This window comes from Apiospora kogelbergensis (assembly GCF_038363985.1).
Source record: "Apiospora kogelbergensis strain CBS 113332 chromosome Unknown utg000001l_segment0_segment0, whole genome shotgun sequence".
In the NCBI taxonomy this organism is placed as follows: domain Eukaryota; kingdom Fungi; phylum Ascomycota; class Sordariomycetes; order Amphisphaeriales; family Apiosporaceae; genus Apiospora; species Apiospora kogelbergensis.
The window spans coordinates 8,033,318-8,059,617 of NW_027117418.1; the positions used below are offsets into that span (position 1 = coordinate 8,033,318).

The 26,300-nt window shown below is 52.2% G+C and overlaps 10 protein-coding genes across 10 annotated transcripts; 6 read left to right on the top strand and 4 right to left on the bottom strand.

Annotated features, from left to right (window-relative positions):
• Nucleotides 1–122: 122 nt before the first annotated feature.
• PG998_002589 (ThiJ/PfpI family protein) lies at nt 123–933 on the bottom strand (the record flags this gene model as incomplete). Its single annotated transcript, XM_066869407.1, has 2 exons — nt 123–737; nt 856–933. 2 exons carry the CDS (start codon nt 931–933, stop codon nt 123–125), a joined length of 693 nt encoding a protein of 230 aa, XP_066737822.1.
• A 2,514-nt stretch (nt 934–3,447) lies between these two features.
• PG998_002590 (uncharacterized protein) lies at nt 3,448–4,408 on the bottom strand (the record flags this gene model as incomplete). Its single annotated transcript, XM_066869408.1, has 2 exons — nt 3,448–4,023; nt 4,109–4,408. The coding sequence occupies 2 exons, from the start codon at nt 4,406–4,408 to the stop codon at nt 3,448–3,450; spliced, it is 876 nt and encodes a 291-aa protein (XP_066737823.1).
• Nucleotides 4,409–4,904: 496 nt separating this feature from the next.
• On the top strand, nt 4,905–6,357 carry PG998_002591 (uncharacterized protein; the record flags this gene model as incomplete). The annotated part of the gene is made up of 2 exons (XM_066869409.1): nt 4,905–6,098; nt 6,196–6,357. 2 exons carry the CDS (start codon nt 4,905–4,907, stop codon nt 6,355–6,357), a joined length of 1,356 nt encoding a protein of 451 aa, XP_066737824.1.
• A 593-nt stretch (nt 6,358–6,950) lies between these two features.
• On the bottom strand, nt 6,951–7,525 carry PG998_002592 (uncharacterized protein; the record flags this gene model as incomplete). Its single annotated transcript, XM_066869410.1, has 3 exons — nt 6,951–6,986; nt 7,090–7,148; nt 7,210–7,525. The coding sequence occupies 3 exons, from the start codon at nt 7,523–7,525 to the stop codon at nt 6,951–6,953; spliced, it is 411 nt and encodes a 136-aa protein (XP_066737825.1).
• Nucleotides 7,526–10,472: 2,947 nt separating this feature from the next.
• Nucleotides 10,473–12,383, top strand: PG998_002593 (uncharacterized protein; the record flags this gene model as incomplete). The annotated part of the gene is made up of 5 exons (XM_066869411.1): nt 10,473–10,706; nt 10,761–11,242; nt 11,331–11,448; nt 11,550–12,130; nt 12,218–12,383. The coding sequence occupies 5 exons, from the start codon at nt 10,473–10,475 to the stop codon at nt 12,381–12,383; spliced, it is 1,581 nt and encodes a 526-aa protein (XP_066737826.1).
• Nucleotides 12,384–13,484: 1,101 nt separating this feature from the next.
• Nucleotides 13,485–14,189, top strand: PG998_002594 (uncharacterized protein; the record flags this gene model as incomplete). The annotated part of the gene is made up of 1 exon (XM_066869412.1): nt 13,485–14,189. One exon carries the CDS (start codon nt 13,485–13,487, stop codon nt 14,187–14,189), a length of 705 nt encoding a protein of 234 aa, XP_066737827.1.
• A 959-nt stretch (nt 14,190–15,148) lies between these two features.
• Nucleotides 15,149–19,716, top strand: PG998_002595 (uncharacterized protein; the record flags this gene model as incomplete). Its single annotated transcript, XM_066869413.1, has 4 exons — nt 15,149–16,136; nt 16,268–16,577; nt 16,645–17,079; nt 17,124–19,716. The coding sequence occupies 4 exons, from the start codon at nt 15,149–15,151 to the stop codon at nt 19,714–19,716; spliced, it is 4,326 nt and encodes a 1,441-aa protein (XP_066737828.1).
• Nucleotides 19,717–19,762: 46 nt separating this feature from the next.
• On the top strand, nt 19,763–20,413 carry PG998_002596 (uncharacterized protein; the record flags this gene model as incomplete). Its single annotated transcript, XM_066869414.1, has 1 exon — nt 19,763–20,413. The coding sequence occupies one exon, from the start codon at nt 19,763–19,765 to the stop codon at nt 20,411–20,413; it is 651 nt and encodes a 216-aa protein (XP_066737829.1).
• A 1,836-nt stretch (nt 20,414–22,249) lies between these two features.
• On the top strand, nt 22,250–24,115 carry PG998_002597 (uncharacterized protein; the record flags this gene model as incomplete). Its single annotated transcript, XM_066869415.1, has 1 exon — nt 22,250–24,115. One exon carries the CDS (start codon nt 22,250–22,252, stop codon nt 24,113–24,115), a length of 1,866 nt encoding a protein of 621 aa, XP_066737830.1.
• A 1,389-nt stretch (nt 24,116–25,504) lies between these two features.
• Nucleotides 25,505–26,278, bottom strand: PG998_002598 (uncharacterized protein; the record flags this gene model as incomplete). The annotated part of the gene is made up of 3 exons (XM_066869416.1): nt 25,505–25,535; nt 25,577–25,776; nt 25,847–26,278. The coding sequence occupies 3 exons, from the start codon at nt 26,276–26,278 to the stop codon at nt 25,505–25,507; spliced, it is 663 nt and encodes a 220-aa protein (XP_066737831.1).
• Between the last annotated feature and the right edge of the window lie 22 nt (nt 26,279–26,300).

Consider the following 26,300-nt stretch of genomic DNA (forward strand, 5'->3'; position numbering starts at 1 on the left):
AACATGATGGATTGAAAACCTTTATTGGGGGTATAATATTGTGTTATTTCCTTTCGTAATCCTCATGAGCTAAGCTTTTCCGCAAAGCTTTATATACGTTGTACATTCATTATAATATTTCTTTACAGACCAATCGACTTGAGGATAGCCTCGCCGACGCCCTTGGCGCTGGCGGGGTTCTGGCCGGTGATGAGCTTGCCGCCGTCGACGCTGAGGACGAGGGGTCCCCAGGCGGCGTCAGCCTTCTTGTAGTTGCCGCCGACCTGCTTGATCTTGTCCTCGAGCATGAAGGGCATCCACTTGGTCATCTGGGCCTGGTCCTCCTCCTCGTTGGAGAAGCCGGTGGCCTCCTTGCCCTTGAGCAGCGGGGTGCCGTCGGGCAGGGTGACGTTGGTGAAGACGGCGGGGCCGTGGCAGACGGCGGCGACGGGCTTGCCGGCCGCGACGAACTCCTGGATCAGCGCGATGCTGTCGGCGTCGGTCGCCAGGTCGAACATGGGGCCGTGGCCGCCCGGGTAGAACAGGGCGTCGAACTCGGCGGCGCGGCCCTTGAAGGTCGACAGCTTCTGCGTGTTCTTCCACACGTCCGACTTGTTGTTGAGGAACTGCACCGACTCGTCGTCGCCCTCGAAGGCCTTGACCGAGGCCGGGTCGAGGGGCGCCTCGCCGCCCTTGGGGGAGGCCATGACGATCTCGGTCTTGGCGGCCAGGACGTTGTAGGGGTGGGCAAGCTCAGGCTGTTGGTGGCACACGCGCATGGTCAGTACATTTGTATGTTTCGTGATGGCGGGGGATGAGGGGGAGGGGAATGGCTTCAAAGCTTCAAGGCCTGAAGTGCTCGGAATGTGAACGTACCAGGTACCATCCCGTGGGAGCGTTGGCGGCCTCGATGCGGCCGAAAGAGGTGAGAACGACGAGAACCTTGGGAGCCATTGTAAATGTAGTTGTTGAGTATGTTATGTTGGTGATTGTTGGAGTAGATGGGTTTGGGTATATGAAGATAGATCGAAGCAGGAACAACAGCAAACAAGTGGGAAGCGGGGGCCTCTATATACTTCACCGTTTACCTCTCTTCTCCTGTTTTTGATGCTACCTTGCATTTACTCAATGCAATATTTCTTCGCTCCAAAACTGGTAGATGACAGCCGCATGCTTGGCAGTGATGTGCCAGCTACGCCATATCGCCGATGATCTTTCTCTCGCATGACAAAACAGGCTGCGCATAGACAGCATAGGCCACAAGAAACAACATCGCTACGGCAGGTCCCGCAGTAGTAAGTATACTTGCTTACGTGGTTGGTGTATGGTATAAAGTGAAAGATCCAGACTCCAGGCGCCAGGCTTGCAGGTGGAAAGAGCTCCCACCCTACCGCGCAAAACAACCCTCCAAAACAGCCACCAGTAAGATCGTCCAATTGGTCGACCCCGCTAGACGTCATCTAGAAGCTTGAGGTCCGCAGTCGTCCGCACCACCCGACGTTACCTAAGCTTGCATCACTAACGCCGAAACATGACTCGTGCAAACCCGGAAGCGAATTGGCAATCAATTGCATAGACGAGGGTATCATCCGTCAAAAGCTTAACACCGAGCAGCTGAGCACCAGAAGAAAGACGCCATGGTTTCGCTCGCTCACGAAATGGGCACGTCTCATCCAACGTAGCAGAAAGAGCAAGACGGCTCTGGGGCTGCTTGACCGTCGGTCTTGCCGAAGAACTCAGACTACCTCACCGCAGGAGTGCAAGTCTGGTTTAGTACATGTCTGCCAATTGATATGGAGACTTATCTGGGAGGAGAATGAGAAGGAAAACTTTCGGGGATCCTGCGAAGTTCAATTGATAATAGGAGAAACAACGATGCTGGCTATCCACAATCCACGAGTATTGGAATGGTAAATGATGTGTCTCCTGCTCATTTGCCTTTTTCAACCCGCATTTCCTAGCTGCTATATAGCAGATGCTACAGCTAAAAGAATCTGGGTACAAGAGCCTCCCAGCATGTATATTCCCTCCCCTTTCCCACCAGCCCAGCTCAGGGGCGTTTCCGCCTTGCTTCTAGGTGCGCCGTTTAGCGACCAGTTCAGAGAACCAACCGCAGAACGTGCGAAAGAGCTCCTCAGAAGTTCTCCGATTGTGCCTAGCCTGCCGGACAAGCATCTCGTCTGACTGGGCCGGGTCTGCCTGGTCGGCTGTGTCTGCTCTCTCACGAGGAAGGTCTCTCTTGTCACAAGCCGGGCACTCTTCCAATTTCAAGTGCCATAAGCCGTCTCTCTCACAGTATGTTTGGTGCACCGCGCAGCCTCCATTACGGAGTCTGCAGGCCTTGCCCGGAAACCTACGCCCGGGGCAGTGATGCTTGCGACGTGGCATGATTGTTCACGGGGTTTTCTAGAATTGCTCGAACGTATGGTTGGTATGTGTTGCTCGATGGTATAGTGCGGATATAGCCTCCTACTCTGGTCCCTTTCCTCTCACACATTTATACTCTCAGCAGCACACTTGAGAAACTCATGCCATCAATTCTATATGATGACTATTTCCTATTCCATCAGGGGTACCGACGTGGCAGTGAGGATTTCTTTGCTATGCCGGCGCGCCACGCTCCTAAGTATGAGTTGGCTATCGAGGCAGAGCAGGTTTCATTCGTTGAGCGAACAGGAATGGGAGATTTGAATATCAAAATGTCTCACTAGAGTTGCAGCTCTTTGCGGCAACCCAGCGGATCGTAGCATAACGCAGCTTGAGTCATCATCGCGATAATGAAATATTCGACAGCAAACCAGAATGGTAGTTGGCCAACACAGGGGGGATCCGCTGCTAAGCAGGAGCAGAATGAACCAAGTGTAGTTCTCGGCACTATACTTCGGCTGGACCTCAACGTGTAGCCGATCGACTGCGTGGTAATATATCGTGAGGAAAAGGTACTCGATACCGTTTCCGTGAATGTTGCAGGTCTTTCCAGCCAAAGTGAGGTCGGCAGGTGGTTCCTATAGGCTACATCCAAATTGAGCTATGGCGAGAACCTCATTGGGTTGACACTGATTTCCTGCTGTTGGTATCCCAACTTAAGAAAGCCAGCTGGGGTATGCTGAATTGGAGTATCTGCACATCCCTGATGGCTGGTCCCGGTGACCATGCTAATCTCAGCCCATAAGTGCTTCAGGAAGCCACAAGGCGCCAAAAAAGATAGCAATCATAAGACACACAGTGTCAGTACCTCTGGCATTACCTTCATATGCCCCATATTCCCTATGAACCGGCCGCCTATGCAACCCTTCACCTAGATGATGTAGGTCGAGGATGGCGGATATGCATGTGGACCGGAGAACACAATCAACCAGGACTTGGCGCTATATTGGACCAGTGATCCTAAGTGGAGTGGTGCTTGATAAATCGGGTATTGCCTCGAAGGAGGGCACTTGATAGTACGATGTTAGAATAACTTCTTTATCAAGTCGTGGGCACAACACGCTTCCGCAGCTCCTGGTTCTGCTCGGCATTTCGGGTCTCATCTTCCTCGGTGGGCGGTATCAAGACCGGCTCATACCCCTCCTTAGGCTCGTCTTCACCCACAACCCAGGTCTTGACGATCGACCTAACCTCCTTCTTCATGTTCTGCTTCTTGTCGCCCTGCTCCATGCGCCATTGGTATGCGATATACACGGCGACCTCGCAGACGGCGACCACGATGCTGCCGCCCAGCGTGAGGAACAACCGCGCAGAGGTGCTCCACCACTTGCCGGCGATCCACAGCGCTGCGGCGCATCCGGCGATGCTGATGAGGAAGTTGATTATGAGCGTGACCTGCTGCTGGATCTCCGCCTGGGATATGGTCTCCTCGCCCAGGTCCGAGGCCTGATGTGGCCGGTTGGCGGCCGCGAAGGATTCCACCAGACTTAGCGGCGGTGCGTTCGGGAACCGCTGGGCGAAGGTCTCGCGAATCGGTCCGTTCTTCAGCATGCGTTCGTAGGATCGTTCCTCTTCGTCGCGGCGCAATCGTTCCATCAGGGCCCTGTATTGGGGAGTCTGAAAAGCAAGGGTGATGTTAGCGTTTGTGATTCACGGCAGATGAACTGAAGTGGTGTTTGCAGGGCGGATGGGTATTACGCACTGGCTCTGGTTTCGGGGGAGGTGGTGGGATATAGACGTTGGCGCCCCGAAGAAGCCCTTCCAGACTGTATTGTGATTGGCCCTGGCTTTGCAGCTGCTTCCATAAATCGATGATTTGGCCATGAGATATGGGCTTTCCAACGGTTGCTTCGGCGAGTGAAGGCTCACTAGAGACAGCTGTAGTGGCTGCCTGTTCGGGTGCTTCTTGGGGAGTACTGTCGCGGATCGTCTGGGCGCCCTCGGATTCCTGGAGTATCTCTACTGCCTCCACAATGGAGGATGTCATCGTAAGGAGCACCATTTTAGCGATGTGGCCCCAAATTCAGTGATAGAGCAATCGCCATAGGACCTCAAATATGTTGGCTGATTGATCTCGAAGCTTGAATTGGATGGTACCTGCAGCTTCAGCCGCATACCTGATGACAGCACCAAGAAGAAGAAGCCCCCTGCCATTTGGCCTGGCAGGCTGGCCAGGGTAAGCTTTAGCCACAAGTCGGGGCAATTGGCCCCGCCATTGGAGGTCCCACACCCGTCGTACCGGCGGAACCAAGCGAATCATTCAGTGGCCAGGGCCTCTAGGCCTAGAATGAGGGACCCATGAATTTTTTCGATATCATATGCTGCCCGCCGTTGCGACACGATGATTTAGTTGTAATACGATCCTACCCTTCCGCCACCGTACCGCCCGAGTCAACGTCCGACTTCGAACTGTTCCCGCCAATGCTGCCAGAAGAGGAACACATTTACATTTTCTAGGACCAAACCCTTTGCCTTTGCCGGCAAGCCCAATACCCGCCATGCAGCTGCGTCATGGAGCTTCGCTGCTCCTCAAAAGCCGCGCCGCCAGCCGGCCCTCCGTCTTCACACCCTGTTCCGGCTGCTTCAGAGCCGCCTCGTTAGATCTGAGGTTACGGAGGCAACGGGTCGCCGCCTACCACCACACCCCGCGACGGGACTCGGCATGGGCCGCCGCCGTGCAGGTCGCCGGGAACATGGTGACCAACGCCGTGACGAAGGCCACCAAGGGCGAGATGGCCATTGACCCTTTGCGGCTCGTCGCCAAGGAGATGAAGTTCCTGACCGGCAACATCCGGTCATTACTAGGATCCGGACATCCCTCGCTGGACCGGGCCGCCAAATACTACACCCAGGCCGAGGGCAAGCACATGCGCCCCATGATCGTCCTCCTCATGTCGAGAGCCACCGCCCTGTGCCCCAAGACGTCCGAGACTCAATCCGCCACCGAGATCCAAATCAACTCTGCCTTGTCGCCGCTCAACGTCCTGAACGACACCAACCCTTCGAACCCCCTCACGACCGGCTTCTCTTCGCTACCAGAGTCCACCGAGAGCGACATCCTGCCGGCCCAGAGGCGGCTCGCCGAGATCACCGAGCTGATCCACACGGCGTCGCTGCTACATGACGACGTCATTGACCACTCGGTCGCACGCCGGGGGTCACCCTCGGCGAACCTCGAATTCGGTAACAAGATGGCGGTGCTGGCGGGCGACTTCCTGCTGGGCCGGGCATCAGTGGCGCTGGCGCGGTTGCGCAACCCGGAGGTGGTGGAGCTGCTGGCGACGGTGATTGCGAACCTGGTGGAGGGGGAGTTCATGCAGCTCAAGAATACGAAGCGCGACGAGCGCAACCCCAAGTGGTCGCAGGACGCCCTGACGTACTACCTAGAGAAGACGTACCTCAAGACGGCGAGCCTTATCTCCAAGTCGTGCCGTGCCGCCGCCCTGCTGGGCCGCGGCGACGCCACCACCGTCGAGGCCGCCTACGCCTACGGCAAGAACCTCGGCCTGGCCTTCCAGCTCGTCGACGACCTGCTCGACTACACCCGCAGCGAGAAGGAGCTCGGCAAGCCGGCCGGCGCCGACCTGGAGCTGGGGCTGGCCACGGCGCCGCTGCTGTTCGCGTGGAAGACGAACCCGGAGCTCGGGGCGTTGGTGGGGAGGAAGTTCGAGCAGGAAGGCGATGTGACACGGGTAAGCTACTACTGCTTTTTCCCCTCCCTCCTTCGTGTGGAGGGGCGCGCGATCACGTATCGGAACTAACAATTTTCCCTCTTTCCCTGCTATCTAGGCACGCGACATTGTCCAGAAATCGGACGGAATTGAGCAGACTCGTGCGCTCGCCGAGGACTACTGCACACAGGCCATCGCGGCGCTGGATACGTTCCCTGACAGCGAAGCCAAGAACGGACTGATTGAGATGGCCATGAAGACGCTACAGCGCAAGAAGTAAAAATAAAAACCTCTGTATTACTACTACTACTACTACTACTATCACCAGCATTACAGCCTGTACTATTACCTAAGACACCAGCGTCTGGAACTTCCGTCTTCCTGGTTAGAGAGGGGGCATGTTTGTTGTGTAAATCATAGGAAGGGAAGAAAAAAGTCGCGCCCTTTCCGCACATTGATGTGGGATGTTCTGGATACGACTTGACATCTTATGAATGGAGCCAATAAAGGAGGCGAGGAGCAGGCGCATTGGCAGACGGACAGGGTAATTCTGTACCACTCTATTCATGTACCACAAAACGAACGGCTTATGAGAGCGAGAGGCACAGGGAAGACAAAAAGAAGCATATGCATATACATATAGACTGTTCTAGTAGGACACGCCAGACACATCTTGCTCAATTTACGACATTGAAAGAAGAAGATTAAAATTTCTTAGGTTGCTATGTTCCTCAATACATGAAAATCTGCTCTCTGTGGTACACCAGATCCTATCCCTTCTAGTTGCATAAATGTGGGAATGGGTGATGAGTATATGGTGTACTGACACAAGCGGCGTGGAAACTACAATACCGACCAAGCTCTCTCCGAATATCAATAGTCTTGGCAGTAGAGTGATAATAAGGGGCTCTGTTGTATTACGGGTTAGTCGGATGTGCTTCGAATAGCGGTTTTGGTGCGAGTCACTCCTTCGACATTGACCTCAGGGGTAAGCGGGGAGAAAGAAACTCACCAGAGCAGTGACTTGGCAGCATAACTTCACACCAGGGCACTTGTCTAATTGGTCATCACCTGGATTGTTGAGTTCTGATATTAGCCATTTTCCTCTTTTTTCATCCAGATGTTCACTCACAGACAAGCCCGTTCACATCGTTGGGGTTCAGCTGGTACCCGTACACGCCCGCCAGGAAGACGATGAGCGGCTGGTCGCCCGCCAGCGCGCCGCGGCAGCACTGCAGCTCGCCCCCGTTGACGGCGGCGCACTGGGGCGAGGGCCGTGGCGTCCAGAGGAGCTTGGGCGGGGGCGTGTTTCCGAGGTTTCCCAGCAGGGTCTTGGTCGCGTCCGTGAGGCCCGAAAGCAGGCCGGGCTCGGGGTGGGGGTGCGGAGTGGCTTGGGCTAGGTAGGGGAGAATGGAGGCGATCAGGGGGAAGATGGTGGTGGGATACATCTTGAGAGTCTCTGGTAGTGGTTGGGTAGGTATAGATGGTTAGGGATTCTTTGACCTTGTAATATGAAGGGGGGGGTCGAAGGAAGAGGATGTCGTCCGTTGCAAATGTTCTCTCGTGATATCCTGAGTGAGTCCGTGGTATATATCGTATTCACTCGGGAGGCCTACAACCAACAATCCAGCTGGGAATAAACTAGCCATTACAACTTTTCTTCTTCATTGCAATAAACATCTATGGATTTCGGCGAGCTGCCAACCTGCTACGGGCGTGTCAGTTTGGTCCGTCGGCTATTCGGCCGACGCTAGAAGGGCGCCAAATCCTATGGCGCCCCCTTCTAGTTCGTCAGAGTCGTGAATGACGACGTCGGATTTCCAAGCGAGGTCGCCGTTTCCTGCGCCTGATTGGCAGGTACACAGCAGATGTGAACGAAAAAAGAAAACACCACCGTTACCTATTGTATTCGTTCGATAGACTCCATGATGATATGATACAACTTCCCGCGCTGGCCAGGCACTGTCTCAGCTCCGCGCCGGCACCCGTGGGAAGTAGAGCCGACTTAGTCTTTTTTGGAGTTCGTGGCGGTACCAATATTCGGCAACAATTATCATCCCACCACCTTCTTCGGGTTACGTGGTTATTGTGTGAAATACGAGAGGTGAGTATCCAGCTCATGTTCACATGCTCATCTCAGCTCTTATCATGTCAAGTGATGATTTGTTGATCTCAGGCATAAATGATTATTCCACCAGGGACGGAGGACGTTGAGGGAGCCAATCGGGCCATGATTGGTAGCTCCGAAAACTTCATGATGCGACAAGTCACATACCAATGCCATGCCCATCTTCATAACACGGACAGAGCATCATGTATTCGTGGTATGGCCGTCCCCTGGCGGCAAGGACACGGGAAATTCGACCAGTTCTCAGCACGCAGCCGCCTTCATCATCGACATTGGCTGGGCGATTCAATTCTCCGCTGCAAAACAGCGTACGTGCAGACGGGCAGGCATGTATGTCTTGCGGCAGGTTGACTGACCAGCCAATACAGCCTGACTGACTGCCAGGCCGGTGCGGCTGGAGTAGCAATCTCTCGGCCGCTTGTGCTGAGACCCGAACCGTTGATGCTGTATGCATTGATGGGACTGGTGCCTAAATGCCGTACTGTATGTACTTGAAGATCCCCCCACTGGAGCGGTACTAGCGAGACTTTGTGGTTTGCCTTATCACGATGGGATGAATTGGCAGGCAGCCTTCGTCTGAACCTAACCTTTCTTTTCTGTCAAAAATAGACGGACAGAGTGGCCTAGATCATTCAAGCTCGCCCTCGGCTCAGTGTCAAGATGTTGAAGACCGAGTGCGTAAATTGCCCGTCAAATAGTTCAAGAGAATTTTCTTTTCCTTCTTCTCCCGATTACTAATCCGCCGAAGAGTAGTGTTCTCGACTTGTACATCCAGCATACGACGTGTGGAAAGGGTTCTTTGACTCAGGGTGAGATTTCTAGAGACAGTAATCACCCGCCATCTACATGTATCCCTGTTGTAGATCAGTTCGTCAATCATTCCCCTGGATCCTCGGGTCGCGAACGACCTCCCCGGAGACGAGTCCGACTTTGATATCTCGTGCATCTACAGTGCTGATATTCAGCCACGGGGCGCCGAGGCTTGCCGGTTTTGGTATGCTGGTTTTTCAGGGGAGGCTTTTTGCTTTCCGCCGTGGCTGGATGATGTTAGGATCGATCGCCTCGGCAGACGGGACAAGATCCGCCATGCAATGCAAGTCAGTCCAAGGGACGAGGCTCGCACTAGCCATTGATACCGATTCATGCTTTCACGCTAAGATCAGGTACTCGCTCGGCCGATTCTTTCTCCAAGCAAGCCACTGCCAACGTCTGTGTGAGCACACAAGGACCAGTGTCCGTCCGCTGAACATTTGGACATGTCAATCTGATATGTGACCAGGCCTCGATATGTCCGGCATGGCTGACAATCATGCATAGAGTTCAGTAGATCTCTGCAGGCACTCTATCGAAGCCTCCCCACCGTTCGTGTAGCTGAAGTCGGGATGACGATGCTCTCATTACAGCAAGCGGGCCGCTCTCAACCCCAAAGCCCACATAACGAACGCCCTAAGGAAATTTCAAAGTATTTCACGGGCACCTTCATTACAATACGGGAGTCATGGCCAGAAGGACGAAAATGGCGGACTTATCCGTTTCTCGACATATATGCATCGTACTTTCCATCTGTCGTGAAGCAGTCTGGGGCCCGTGACCAGCGTGAAGTCCACTGACCTTCCTGTCACGTCATTGTGTAGTGTACACGATAACCGCCCACCTCACCAACACTGTTATATGCAGCAAGCGAAATGCCCCAGCACATCACTGCATATTCACGTATAGCCTATCAAGCATGCCAGAAGCAGCCTTTACGTGGATACACCCGTTCACCACCTAGGAACTAATGAAGCCGATCTTATTCCGCATCGATAAACATATGATCAGTCAGATCATCAGCATCACACTCGGCCGTTCCCTAACATAACGCCCTTAGCCATCCGGCCGTTCGTAGTAGCACATCATCCAGTCCTGAACCATTGCGGCCACTGACTATCATTATAAGGGCTCGACTACCTCGTTGCTAGACGAAACGACAGCCTATTATATTTACATCGGTTCCTGTTTCTATGATCTGTTACCTGGAGCCTGAATTACCTGGGATCGCCTCTGTTCCGTGCTTTCATTACTTTCGAGCCCGTTATTACCGCCATTGAATTCGTCAAACAACTTGTTACTGGCGTATTCACACCCCCTTATTGCATTCACTCTTCACAAAGGAGTATTTATTCTTGCTCTTCTCTTGCTCTCGGCTCAGTTTTCTCGTCACCATCAACCACTCACTCTCAGCTCTCTTCCACACAAATTTAGGACAGGAATAGTAACGGGTAGCCATGCTTTCCTTAGCACTAGTTGCGGTGGCCATACCTCTCATTGTCTTGGCCAACCTTGTGCGTCGCCTCTTCTCCAAAGCTTCGCTGCCGCCGAGCCTGCCATGGGTCGGGACAGGCCCCCACAGCGGCCCGCTAGGTCGTGCCCGGGCGAACCTAAAGAGCTTCTTCAGCCTTAAGAGCATGCTTGATGAGGGCTACTACAAGGTATTTTACCACTGCTACCAGCTCGTCTGGGTTCTTACACTTCCTTTCCTTCCAAGACCAAACTCACTGACAACTCATTGCTAGTATTCGAGAAACCACAAAGCCTACGTATTGCCCTATTTCCTCAACGGATTCCAGGTTGTGCTCCCTCGGTCTCAGCTAGACTGGCTGCTTGCGCAGCCGGATTCAGTGCTGAACCAAGAAGAAGTCAACCGTCAGTTCCTCGAGTCTGACTACACCTTTCCCCATCCCAGCTTCGTCAAGGACCCCGTTCATCCCGAGATCATCCGCCATGAGCTCACCAAGAAGCTCAACACCTTCTCCGATGACGTCGTCGACGAGATGGAACAGGCTCTCGTTGACAGCTGGGGCACCAACACCGATGATTGGGTCGAGGTGAACGTGTACCAGACCCTGCTGCACATCGTCGCGCGATTGTCGACCCGTGTCTTTGTCGGCCTGCCCCTGTGTCGTGACGCCGACTTCTTGGAGGCGTGTCAGTCCTTTAACCGGAACGTCGCGCTTTCGGCGGCTTTCTTAAACCTCCTCCCTGGCTTTCTCAAACCGTAAGTGGCACATGCTCTCTCATATGAACCATGAACCGTGAAACATAAATGAATCGACCCAACGTTAATCGGATTAACTGCGTCATAGGCTGTTTGCGCCACTCGTGGCCGGTGCCGACTACCTTCGCTATAAGAAGTGCTCTAGGTACATCCTACCGACTATAAAAGAGCGGTTGGAGATCCTGAAGAACAAGGAGAAGCTGCCAGTGTTTGACACCAGCCCCCCCTGTGAGTTGTTGCCATCAACCCCATATTTGCATCACTCAACCCCGGCCGTCATTCACTAACACGGGGACCGACTCTATAGAGTGACTACATCCAATGGGCCATCGACCACGCGGTGCAGAAGGGCGGCCTCGAGTCTAGAGAGCTCGAGTCGCGCGTCATCGCGACCCGCTTCGCCATCCTCTGCTTCGCCGCCATTCAGTCCTCGGTTATCACGCTGACCAACGCCGTGTTCGACATCGCCTCGTCGCCCGCCTGCGCCGACTCGCTCGACACCATGCGCCACGAGGTCCTGGCCGAGACTTCCGCGGCCACTGCCACTCCGTTGTGGTCGAGAGCCATGATGACCCGCCTGACCCACGTGGACTCGGCCCTGCGCGAGAGCCTCCGCTTGAACGGCTTCATCGAACGGGGCATCATGAAGATGGTCGTGGCGCCCGGGGGCCTTACGCTGCCGGACGGCTCGCACGTGCCGCGGGGCACCAAGGTCGGCATCTCGGGCTGGAGCGTGCACCACGACAACGACATCTACACCGAGGCGACGACGTACGATGCGTTCCGGTTCGCGAAAGGATCCGCCTCTTCTGGCAGTGGAGGTAAGCCGCAGGCTTTGATCAACACGAGTGACAACTTCATGGGGTTTAGCCATGGGTCGCATGCTTGGTGAGTTGTCCATTCATCATTCTTAACCTATGTAACACTGGAGCGACATATGGTCTTGTGTGTTCTCGTGGCTAATCAGATCTGCAGCCCCGGGAGATTCTTCGCAGCGAACCAGATGAAGATTGCTTTGGGCCATATCGCGCTTCGGTACGAGATCGAGCCGATTCCTGTACGGCCGACCAATAGATGGTTCTTTGGGCATATTGCGCCGCCCCTTGGAGAGACGCTGAGGGTGAGGCGGAGAAGGTCATGATTGGGAGCTACTATTGCCGCAGGTGACTAGATAGTAACGGCATTGAATCTGGACCATAGCATCGGAACCCATTAGATTAGAAAGATAAGTACGATCTGGCCCACGAAGAGTGTCACCAATATATCATTATACGCCCTAATTCTACTAGTTGCAAAGGGGTTGGGAGTTTGTTTTCATCCGTTCCATTACAGCCAACGAGTTTCGACTTGTAAGTACAATCACGGAGACTCGCATTGAAGACTCAAGGCTACTCCAAAGCCGATGAAATAAGACGCGCTCAATCTCGTTGGTCACGTCGCACAATTTTGTTGGTTTCGGCGCCAAGGCTACCCCCCTTTACCATCACGCTGGGCGAGCCAAGGGAGATGCAGCGAAACGGGACTCAACTCATGACAGTAAGGTTATGCCAACACACGAAGAGGGAAACGACTATGCATTTAGTCTTAAGGCTGATTGAATTTCAACACAGTTGAGTTGTGTTGATATTGCCAGTCAAGTGAAGTCGGTGAGGGGCTATAGTTAACTGAGAGAGCCCTAGAGATATGCTATCTTCGAGATACGCGCATGGCCGGGCAGGTGAATGCAATCAAAGTGGTCGCTTCGCTTCGCAAATGAGTCCATGGCTCCCGCTGCCCGCTGCAGTAGCCTCTAGATCCGATTAGTTCACTTACCCTCAGGAATCCAATACCCTGGACAGAGCGTTCCGAGGGGTCGGGACGCAGGGGCAAGAGGCCCAGGCAGTACGCATGAGTGTATAGGAGAAGATGCGTTATCACGCAATGCACTCATGCAAGTCTACTGCCGAGTCTTCTTGCTAATGAGTCTATCTACCAGGGGGTCGTGCCTCCTTACATGAACCTCCTTTCCTCGGGAGATTCGACAAAGTAGCCAACAGTCAACCAACAGCTGGATCAAACGCATAAAATGCAGACGAGTCTTCACCTTCGAGGCACGAATATCTCGGATCCTTCACTCTATTCAAGGCTCATTGCTTCAGTCACTCGTTCACATATTCCCACTTTTGTCGCTCACTTAAGTCAATCGTTACCTTCAGGTTACGCATCACATTCATTTATATAAGCAACTCATCAGACCATCACAATGCGCGCTTCGCTTCTGTTCGCTACCGCCGCTGCCTTCTTGGCCCAGGTCCAAGCCCAGGCCAAGGCCCCGAGCAAGGCCGTCGCCAGCTTCTACCACAACGAGGGCAGCTGCGACGACGCCGACCTTGGCGCCGAGGTCACCATGTTCGACAGCGGCAACGCCACGGTGCGCGCCGACGCCAGGGCCTTCTACACCATCTCGTACGCCAAGTCCGATCCCGCCTGCACCGTCGAGTACGTTGTAGACTGGACCCGCATGAAGTGGAACTCGAACCAGAAGCGTGACGAGGCTGTTAGCAGTCTCGCCAACGTCGCCGTCGACATGAAGGATCTCCACGTCATCACGTGGGGGAAACAACAACCACCACCACTGAGCCTGTCCATCCCATTGCCCGTCGCCAAGGAGGAGGCGCCAAAGTCATCGTCAAGACCTGCACGAGCGTCGCGTACAAAGATGAGGGCATTCTGGCTATCCAGGGCATCGAGGTCACTGGGTGTTAAGGGTTCTTTCTCTTTCTTACTTGAGCATCTCTGGGCTGATATTGTTGGAGTGGGGAGTAGGAGGAGTAGTAATGGGGTCTTGGTCTCTTCTAATGATTCGTTTTGGAAGCTGAAGGCTGGAATCACGGCAAGGGGGAAGTCAGTTGATGCCTGGTTGGAGACAGCCACGGAGATATGGTTCTGTTACCGAGATTCCACGTAGTAATTAATAATGTGATTTACTTGAGATGAATCGACCGTATTGGCTTTTAACAGGCTGGGTTTCTTACAGTGCATGTATCTGGGTATTCCATGGGTTACAGTGTCCTCCACAGCAGGTACGTTGGCGTCGGTCTTGTGTAGCGGCGAAACCCATGTAAAGTAAGGCCACTGTCGTAGGTGATGCAGGGCCAGAACTGGGGTTACCGCGGGGTTTAGACTCCATAACATGTCCTGCAGTGGGTGTGGCAGGGAACAATTTAGCGGGGGTTAGCCGCCTGCAGGTTCACTTAACGCGTGACGCACCAATGCTGGGCTGAAATTGGTGGAACCGTGATCTTTCAAGCCTCGTTCATCAAGTTACGCTCTCGTAAACTGGCTGCTCTTCCGCGGGAGCAGGAAACAAGACATTGGTGTTTCATTGTCTCGTCACTAACGCGGTGTCATGGCCTCTCTAGCTCGCCGCTGGTACACCCGGGATAACAATGCCTTACCTACCGTGTGCCCTTATTGCGATCGCTAGAGAGCCTGGTTGACGCATGGCTTCTCAGCAGTGCCTCTTCTCTGGAAAGCTGCGCCTTGCACTTCCCGCGCATAAGCAACTGCAGTGCGACGCCAGAAGAGTACATGCTTGGTATTTTTGATAGGGGAGCCTTGGACGACACCCAGGCAGCCTGCCTTACTATTGGCTTCTCAGTGACGTCCGACTTCTCTGCCGAGCCTCTGTTCTTGCGCCCTTCACTATGCCACGTAGGACGGTGGCTTACTCCCTGCATGAAGCTGCAAGCTTTTCTGTCAGCCAGACTGAGAGTTCGACCACCTTCCCGAGTGTGGCAATGTTACGACCAAACCCAGCTCATCCAGCCTACGACGCTTGGGTAGTTATCCCTTTGCCGAATCTGGAATGCATCGGTTGAAACAACCTCGTCCTCTGCCTTGACATCTTGTCCGAATCGCGACGCAATGTCGGATCCAAACCACTATACAGTGGGTTGGATATGCGCAGTCGAGACTGAATTTGTTGCCGCGCAGGAGTTACTCGACGAAGAACACCCTGGATTGATTTCGCAAGACTCAAACGACAACAACATCTACGCGCTCGGTCGAATTGGGCAGCATAACATCGTCGTCGCCTGCTTATACCAGGGGAGCTATGGTCTTGTTAGTGCAGCAAATGTCGCGAGAGACATGTTACGAACCTTTACAAATGTGAGGTTTGGGCTGATGGTAGGAATCGGCGGTGGTGTTCCGACGAAGCAGGACATCCGTCTTGGCGACATTGTGGTTAGTTCGCTCGGCAACGAGAACGGCGCCGTATTCCAGTACGATTTTGGCCAGACCGTCCAGAACAGGGCTTTCCGACCGACAGGACACCTGGATGCCCCGCCATTGCTTCTCCAGGCGGCTGTGCAGAACCTGAAAGTCGAACATCGAAGACGTGGCAATCAGATTGCCAAAGCAGTCGACGCCGCACTGAAGAGAAACCCCCGATTGCAAGATGAATATCAACGGCCAGACCCTACCACTGATAGACTCTACAAGAGCACATTCATCCATACTGGGCCATCTCACCAGACTTGTGCCTCTATCTGTGGCAATGATGAGTCAACCCTCATCGTTCGAGATGCGCGGAAAGAGTACGATGACAATCCCAAGGTTCATTACGGGCTTATTGCATCGGCAAATCAGCTAATGAAGGATGCTACAATACGAGATCGCCTGGCCGAAGAGAAGGGCGTGCTGTGTTTCGAGATGGAGGCGGCAGGACTGATGAACCAATTCAAGTGTCTTGTCGTCCGAGGCATATGCGACTATTCCGACTCGCATAAGAACGACGCCTGGCAAGGGTACGCAGCCACGGCGGCAGCGGCGTACACGAAACAGCTTCTGAATAAAATTCCACCAACCAAGGTAGCAGACCAGAGGAAGCTTAGCGAGCTTCTTACGGATGGTTAGTACAGCTCAGTTCGTTATACTTTCACGAAGGAGGCCTTGGAATATAATGAAAACTACATTATTCCACCCACAGCCGACTCTTCATATAGATTAATGAGTCTAATGTTCCATTAGTTTCTACTACAGTTTCCATGACAAATGAGAATGTCATGCATAACAAGTCCGTTCTGGATCGGAAGGAGGATCGGGAGATTCTCGACTGGCTTACCCCTCTCGACTACGGGTCGCAACATTCCGACTACCTCAGGAGGCGACAATCTGGTACAGGACAATGGCTTCTGGATTCTGACGAATATCAAACGTGGCTTGGTACTCGACAACAGACTTTGTTCTGTCCAGGCATGCCCGGAGCAGGAAAGACGATTCTCGCCTCTACCGTGATCAACGATCTTGAACACAGATTCCGGGACGACAATAGATTGGCTATTGCCTATGTGTACTGCAATTATAAGCGGAAGGATGAGCAGAAGATTGAAGACTTGATGGCAAGCCTCCTAAAACAGTTCGCTCAGGTCGGATCCTTTCCATCCGCCGCTATTAAAAAAGCTCCACGGTCAACATGCCCACAAGCGAACAAGACCTACGCTTGATGGAATATCGAAAGCACTTCGCTCCATTATACCCGAGTACTTGAGGGTGTTTGTTGTGGTTGACGCCCTGGACGAATGTCAAATGTCAGACAATTGCCGAGCCCGGTTCCTATCTACGCTGCTCGATTTGCAGGCCCAAAGCAAGATCAATATCCTTGCGACGTCGAGATCAATCCCTGATATCGACGAGAAGTTCAAAGACAGTCCTCGCCTCGAAGTACGTGCTAGTGACATCGATATCCGCAGATACGTGAAAGGGCATATTTCGGAGCTTAGAGCAATTGATACCGAGAATGGCGACTTTGAAGATGAAATCGTTTCAAGAATTACTGAAGCTGTGGATGGAATGTAAGTGCTAAGAATGATATTGAAGAACCCGCTAACTCTAGTAGGTTTCTACTGGCTCAACTATACCTTGAGTCACTCAAAGAGAAAGATACAAGAAAGGCCATCCGGAAAGCTTTGGATGGAATGACTTCCAAAACTCCCAGCGACGCTCTTTACAGTACTGCCTATGAAGGCGCAATGCATCGCATTGAAAGCCAGCTGCCAGGCCAGGTGCGCCGTGCAAAGCAAGTCCTGGCATGGATTATCTGCGCTAAGCGACCGCTCCATAAACTCGAGTTGCAACATGCACTGGCAGTCAAGCTTGATGAGCCGGCGCTTGATCCAGAGAACTGCCCCCAAATCGGCCATCTGGTATCCATATGTGCGGGACTGGTCACAGTGGATGAGCAGAGCGGGATCATCCGGTTAGTGCACTACACAACCCAAGACTATTTTGATTCAACAAAAGCACGGTGGTTTCCGGATGCCGAGCTAGAGATCACGGCTATTTGCACGAATTACCTATCGTTTGATAGTTTTGCCGCCGGCCATTGCGAGACGGATGAAGATGTCGAAAAGCGGCTCGCAGGGCATCACCTATATGATTATGCCGCTCACTACTGGGGTCTCCATGCCCGTGCCGCCAACGCAAACGACCTAGTGCTGTCATTTTTATCGAAATCAGAACAGGTCGACACAGTATGTCAGGTACTATTCGCAGATATATACGGCTACCGGTACAAGAGAATGCGCTACGGCCATGAAGGATACAGCCAAAGGTTCCAGCGGGGATCGGCATTGCATTTGGCAGCATATTTCGGTTTAGAACGGGCGGTGCAAATATTAGGAGATTGCCACAATGTTAACGTGAAAGATAGTTCCGGGGAAAGCTCTCTACACCTAGCCTCTGCTAGAGGACATCTCGAGGTAGTCAAGCTGTTGGTCGAGAAACATGCAGATGTTAAGGCCCTGGATAATGGCGGTTGGACGCCGCTGCATAAAGCCTCCCGAAATGGCCGTCTCGAGGTAGCTAAGTTGTTAATCGAGGAGGGAGCGAATATTGATACCGTTACTAAAGACGGACAGACGCCGCTGTACAATGCCTGTGTACATGGCTCTCTCAAGGTAGTAAAGTTACTAATTGAGAAAGGCGCAAATCTCCAGGTCGCGAATAAACTCGGATGGACGCCGCTACACACGACCTTTATGTATGGCCATCTCGAGGTGGTCAAGTTACTAATTAAGAAGGGCGCAGATGTCCTAGTAGCAGACAACACAGGGGAAATGCCGTTGCACAAGGCCTCCAAAAATGGCAATCTCGGGGTGACGAAGCTGCTGATCGAGAAGGGCGCAGATGTCCAGGCCACAGACAACAAAGGGGAAACGCCATTGCACAAGGCCTCCAGAAATTGCCATATTGAGGCGGCGAAGCTGCTGATCGAGAAGGGCGCAGATTTCCAGGCCACTAACAACAGCGGATGCACACCATTATATATAGCTTCTGCTCACGGCTATCTTGATATGGCGAAGCTGCTGATCGAGAAGGGCGCAGATTTCCAGGCCGTTAACAATGACGGATGGACACTATTATATATGGCTTGTCATTACGGCTATCTCGATATGGTGAAGCTGCTGATCGAGAAGGGCGCAGACTGCGGATGCACACTATTAAATGTGGCTTCTGCTCAGGGCCATCTCGATATAGCGAAGCTGCTGATCGAGAAGGGCGCAGACTGTCAGGCCGCCTATAACGGATGTACACCATTGGATTTAGCTTCTTATCAAGGCAACCTCGATATAGCGAAGCTGCTGATCGAGAAGGGCGCAGACTGTCAGGCCGCCTATAACGGATGTACACCATTGGATATAGCTTCTTATCAAGGCAACCTCGATATAGCGAAGCTGCTAATCAACAATGGCGCGGATACCAATGCCACAATCAATTCCCCATGGTCACCTCTTTATACAGCTTCACTCAACGGCAACCTCGAAGTAGTCAAGCTACTGCTCCAGCACGGGGCCGACAGCACAGTACCCGCTCGAAGCGGGGAATCGCCGCTGAATGCTTCATTACGTCTCGGACTTATTGATATCTCCCGGGCACTTCTCAATAAGGTTGACGTGAGCACCGAAAGCTGTCGAGAGGACAGTTTCAGACGCTCGCTCCTTTTCTATGCAGTACAAGCGGGTCTGGAAGCCTTCAATCTCATACACTATGCAGAATTGGATATAAACAAGAGGGACCACTATGGCTCTACGTTGCTATCCGTAGCGGTCCGCTATGGTCACGAGGAGTTGGCGAATCAACTCCTCTCGATCCCAGATGTCGATTGTACCTTGAAGGACAACTTTGGCCGAAGCGCGCTCTGGTGGGCTCGTAAGCAGGGCTATGTTGGTATCGCAGAACGCATACTTGAACATGCCAGGGACGGAAACCAGAGTATTGCTGCAAACGAGGTGGGATTAGGCGAGCCTGCGATCTTCGATAACTATCATTCTTATTGCGATGTGTGTTTCGCTACTCGACCGGAAAACTATTATCATTGCACAGATTGTTGTGGTGGCGATCTAGTAATCTGTCTGGAGTGCAAACAGCTTGGGGCGCATTGTCTAGTTGAAACACATACCTTGTTATACCGGAAGAGGAATTGGAAATGATTTGCGGTTGCTCGAACATTACGACGTAACTCAAATCCTTAGCAACATGAAGCCGGTAAAATCGAATCTAACGCATCTGACGCTGGACTGCGGCATCTCGCACCTGTCTCCGCAACACGGGTGGACGTGCGAAACGGTGGCGAACCTCGAAGTGGTGTTGAGCGCGTCTCTGACGTACAAAACGGCGACGCTCGGCACCACGGCCGAGGAGTTCGTGCGACTCAGCGTGGTCGTTGAATACGACGAGCACGCTTCGGTCCTCCTGTCATTTGCGCACGTCGGCGTTATGTCAATGGCTGTCATCGCCGCCACTCTGCTCTACACAAGGGCCGCAGAGGACCCGCCGGTCTACCGAAACATGATGAATATCCTGTACCTCGAGGCCGCGGCGGGCTTAGATAGCACGTCTGTCCTGTCGGTTGAGACGGGCGCCATGGTGCCCAAGGGGGTGGGCTCTCTCTACCACACCCACACCCTCATCCAGACCGAGGTCGTGCTCCACGCCGTGCACACCGCCTGGGAGGCCGCGCCCGCCATCACCAAATGTCACCGGGACCATTTGGGCTATTTCCTTCGCCTCGCTTCCGCCTTCCTTCTATGTGCACCATGTGGACGCATACACGCTCGTCCTCATAAATCGCGACGGCGCCGCGCTACTCGTGTTGATATTGGACATCCGATGGAGCGACGCGGCTGACGACGAGGTAGTTGTCTCCACTACCAAGTCCGTCAAGGACAAGGTGAGTATAATACATTATTATCCACCGAGCTGGAATCATTCCGTAATGTTCAAGACTGACCTCCTTATCACCCCTTGGACCGAAACGAAGACAGGAGCTCTGGGGGCATACGACCCCTTCACCTACCTCAACTATGCAGACCCCGATCAAGCTCCAACAGCCACCTACGGTGAAGAGTCTGCGATGGTTGAGGTCGACCCGTGACCGTGTGGATCCCATTGGGATGTTCACGAAGCAAGTGCCCGGGGGTCACAAGATCGCCAATGCATGACACGAATGGATCGCTGCCGACGTCTAGTACTACCCATGGTATAGATTCAATTGAAACCATAAGTCTTTTACACATACAATTAAATGGGTTACAGGAATAGCTATAACTATACGAATGAAAGAGCAATTACTCAAGGCGAGGAAGCCATTGTCATGACTACTATTGCGATTCCTGCCTCAGATCCACAATCCTGGGGCTCTGCCCTGGCTGGACTGCTGCGTCGCTCTTTTGATTCTCGCAAATATCCACCGTTTATCGAGTAGCGGAATGTGGCGAAACGGAAATCAGTCTAGGAGGAGACGTTATTTCGTTTCGGCTTGGTTGTGACCTTCTATTCATTGAGAGTTCTAACATGCCCCTGGTCGTTGCGACATGCGTCTCCCCGTAATACCTACCGCCCTAGCGGCGTTACTTCCACAATGCCTTGCGTATCCTCTTCAGGCCTTTTTTACATTATATGGCGTTTCGAATGATGCCACACTTTCGGTCGGGCTTGGACTTTTGTCCCCTGGCCTCCCGCCGTGGTGGCAGTACTTCATTGCAGTGTAGACAACAACCTAACGTGACCTCTTATATATAAGCGCAGGCTGGCTTGAAACTATCAAAACATTTCGGGCATGAACGAGTCGCTGGACACATCGAACGTGAAGGTAGATCAATTTCAGTATTGAACAACAACCGCTCAGGCTGGCCGACGGTACTATGACTTCGCCACCGTTCCTCCTTCCGATCCGAGTATAGAACAAAGACGACGAGACATAGAGATGATTGATGCATCCATTAGTGTACACTAGCCGAAATCACACATAAACGTACGCCTGGGAAACTAGGAGAAGGTCTCGTGCCACGTTTTTGCTTCGAACAACACTTTATATCCCAGAAAAGAGAACACGACTACTTTATTCATATTTCTCGGATGACTTGACCATTAATGACCCTACCAGCATAGGAACTTGTGAGTACCTAATTATAGAGTCTCCAATCTCTTATAGACTCCTGTCACATCTTGGGTGACAAGTCGCGTAGAATATGGCCCGTACCGACGAGGGTGAGCCTGCGGCTTGTATTCCCCAGCAGAGAGGCTCGCACAACAAAGTCCTTGTGGCGATGGCTGGACATCAGCTGAACCGGGAAACATGAGGTTGGGGTGGGCTGAGTGTGTTCTCGACGCTCGCGAAGTTCAGCTCCGTCTTATGAGGACGCTGTGTTGCATGGCAATGTGCAACGCTACGCCAGCGTGGCTCTCTACGTGAGACATGTCTTTTGGTGGTCAGATATACCAACTTCAATATCGCTTTCAAGGCCATGAATAAAATCCTTCCCTGCACTAATCTAATTATAGCATCAGGGAACTTCTGCCCTCATTGTATAAGAGGGTCAGCTCATGCATTTGCCATTGCTAGACATGGCCGTGTAAAAGCTTACGCCGGATGAAGCAGGCCTTCAGTATAAATGAACGAACATCAGCCAACTATCGCGTCAAAGGTAAAGATATCAAGCAGTCCAACAGCACCCCTCCAACATGAATGCCCCCTCGAAGTCGCCGATTGGACTATCCGTTGCGTACCAGCAGATCGAAGATGGGCAACCCCCACGTCGAAGGCGCAGATTCTACCAAGGCTGGAATCTGGAGATCTTTGCAGCCTTTGTCAGTTTCGGTTGCATAGCCGCCATCGTCAGCGTCCTTTACCGAATGCAAGGTCAACCACTAGAGAGATGGACATTCCCGACGAACTTGAACTCTACCATAGCCGCCTTCGTTACAGTCGCCAAGTCGACCTCCATGCTGATTGTAGCATCTTGCCTAAGTCAGCGGAAGTGGTTGCACTTTAAGGAGAAGCCATCACCACTACATGACCTGGACGTTTTCGATGAAGCTAGTCGTGGTCCGTTGGGCTCATTGAAACTCATTTGGCGCCTGCGTTCGCCAATCAACTTGGCCATCTTCGGCGCCCTCATCACTATTCTGGCTCTCACGGTAGACGCCTTTGCTCAACAGATCGTCAAAATCGAAATTCAAGAACAGCTCTCGCCCGAAAACCCGGGATCCTTTTGGATGACAAACATATACAATGGAGGAGCTGTCGTCCAGAATGAAGCTTCTTTCCCCACGCAGGTCGAGCGTATGTTTGATCTCATCTCTTTTACACTAAATAGTCTCCTTTCTAACAGTTCAAAAACAGCTTCCACAGTCGACGTCGCAATGGAACGTGCGATTTTCCGCGGCATATTTGATACTACTTCGACGATGGCTTTCACATGTTCGACCAACTGTACCTGGGAGAATCGTGACTTCATCAGCCTCGGTGTTCAAAGTGATTGCGTCAACGTGACATCTGATACTCTGGATACCAAACAATATATCGAAGATCCAGTCGAAACCGGATCCTACCCTAACGTATCATCCTGGTTCGGCTCCAGCGTTGTTATGACCACCCCAAGCAACTTAAAGGTGCATTACAATTATTCAGATGAACGATATACACTAGTCGAGGTTGTAGGAAAGCCGTTGTACTATCACAGCTACAAGTTGCCGGGCGGAATGGAGCCACTCCAAACTAATATAGAAGGACCCTACTCACCCAGGTTCGCGCTTATTGGTATCCTGCGCACGATCAACATGGCACCGATATCTTTAAGACCAGTGAATGCTGAAGACGAACCGAAATACGCGCCAACTTATCAGCAACTAGGCACGAACGTCACAGAGATATTTGAATGCAGCCTCAAATTCGTTGCACACAGATACTCCGGCATAAAATCCGTTGGAAGAGATCTCATTGTTGGCAAAACTGATATCATCCCCCTGAACACGGGAGAATACCACGGGCCCGATGTCTTCCTTCAACATGAAACATATTTTGCGACCTTCAACACCTCAGGTAATGAGTCCTTTCATATTTCTCTTCCCGACTTAGGCGCCCTTGACTTGCTTTTTACCGGGCCCCATTTCAGTGGTGGTACTTTCAATGGCTACAGAGCGCCACCTGCTTCTGGGCTAGGCATTCTACTTAAGGACGCCAACATTACAGCTACATTTGAGCAGGTAGCTCGCAGCATGACGCACCAACTTCACTCGGAATTCAACACAGGCAGCCAAAAGCAGGAAGGCAAGAGGCGCGAGCAGTTCATAATCGTGCGCGTGGTCTGGATCTGGCTCTCAGCACCCGTATTAGTTCATGTGGTCGCGGTGCTGTTTTTGCTGCGCACCATCTTACACTCAAGCAAAAGTGGCACTGAGCTATGGAAATCATCGGCCGTGGCTCTCTTATACCATGAGATTGTCACAGGTCATAGGGCGGATCGAGAGCAAACATTCCACACTCCTGTGCAGGATGTCAAGCAGCTAGCGGAATTAGCGACTCGTGTGACGTTATATAAAAAGTAGAGCCCGTACATAGCGCGGACAGGGTTTCATTTTAAGAACTAGGCTTCGCAATCTTGGTATACTACGATTGTTATATTCTTAGTTTTGAAAACCAAAGAACTGTGCAGTTCTCTCATTTGTTACCTTGGGGGTAGGAACAGAGACCAAAAGCAGAAATGATTGTGATTACACTGTCTCCAGTCCCTTGGTACACAAGTTGCATCGAATGATAGTACTAGCACCACTACAAAAACTGTGCAGGACCTTTCTTATAATTTAAAAATGAGGAAAATTCTCTCTGGTAGAACATGTTCTAAAAAGAATGAAAAATAAATGGCAAAACATACAACACCGAGGATTCCCAGATCGTCACCGACTCTAGTACTAATTCGGCTCTCTGCTGCTTATATATGGGAGAGCGGACGGGATCCCTAGTATTCAGCAGGATGTGGTCGTATGTGAAAGAAGTGTTTCCTGAACTTCTATATATCACACAAGCAAACTGCTGTCTGCCGGACCGGGATCGTGGTGGTGTATTTCGGCAGTTGCGATGATTTGATTTTTACCCCTTTTCTGGGTCACCAAGATCATTAGCAATCTTATTCCACTTGCCAGCGCTTCATATGGAGCTTTGTTACATTGATTACTTGACTGGACCGGTGTAGCCTAGCGGTGTATTAATATAATTATTCTTAAAGGTAAGACGGTTCAATTCCTCCGCGATCAACACATACAGCAGTAACAAGGGCAAGGCCACTGAGTCCGATGAGCGACAACTCAATGTTTCAGAGGTATCTTTGGCCAAGAGTTACGCATGCTTTTTTTTAGGTATATTCAGAGCTGATAGTACAGTACAACCAGAGATCTCTTCCTCCAACACGAATCCACCACCTGTCAAGTTTTTCAAGTCTCTTTAAGCGGGCGCGCAGCGTCTGGCTGCACCCGTTTGGCTGTCCCGGTCAAGAAATGGCACAGAGTAGCAGCTCTAAGTTTACGATACAATAGCTTCCTTACATACTGTGTTCTGTCTATCTCCTGGTTGACTGCAGCCACCTGACGTTCGCTGTGGGAGCGCCGTTGCGGTCAGCCACGCCAGAACTATGACCCTCCGAGCTTGATATGGATATCGTAGGTTTGGAAGTGGGTGATATATTGACGAACCTCCCACTTTTCTGGCCACTGTCGCTTTTATGGTAATGACTTTTCGCCCAGTATCCCGGACGCGGAGCCGATGCCTCGTATCCCCTCGCATGGTGATGAACCACTACAGGACTCCGGCCTCTATGGCTATAATCAGGACTCTTGTAAGTAGCTGAGCCTGAACCTGAGCTTGAGCTTTCAGAAGCTGAGCTTGAACCGCGGGTGCTTTCTTCAGAATCCTCTTGAGGGTTGCTTGGGTATTTGGGGTTGTCAGATGAGGTCCAGAACCATGAAGATATAACTAAAACAGCATTGCGCAGTCTTCGCCTGTGCAGCACCAACAGCGCAGAGAGCGGAATCGTCGGAAGAAGGTGAAATAGGGAACCTCCGTTGTTTGATAGAGTACGCAGGCTGTTTCGCTCATCGTACATCTTTCGATCCTCCCTTTCGAAAAGCCTCTTCCAGAGAGTCCGGTCAAAGTTGGGGGGTGCTTCTAGCTGCATTCCTTTAGCCTTTTCGCAGGCAGCCAAAGTCCAGTTATGCTTCACGACGAGTCAGATATCTGAGTAGCTGGTTGGTGCGAAGAATTGATTAGTAGATGCGTGTACTCACAGTCTCGCATGTCTCGAAGAAATCCTTGCGAGCGGTCCACTCGGCAATCAATTCGGCCTTGCGTCCGTCGGTGGCTGCCGAGATAGTAGGCCACATGGATATAGCAGTGATAAAGAGAGCCAACACCGTGGCCGTCCCCAGAATTATCTCTCCTCTGCGGCCACAGGACTTCCCGAGAGCACCGCATGCTCTGGTTAACCTGCCTGGCTGAGTGGCGACAGTGGCGGGGGCAGGGCCACCACTGGCAATTGGCTGTTGGGCTGGGGCTGACGGAGTCGAGGATTGGTCCAGGTGCGGTGGTGATCGGGGGGTATCTTGCAATTCGTGTGATTCTGTCTGCCTGGGGCTTTCTGTCACCATGGTGGTCTTTGATGCCAGAGAATCACTTTCGGGGCATATGTCAAGTGTGGAAAGAAGGAATGATGGATGCATTTTTGGTAAGAATATCGAGTTG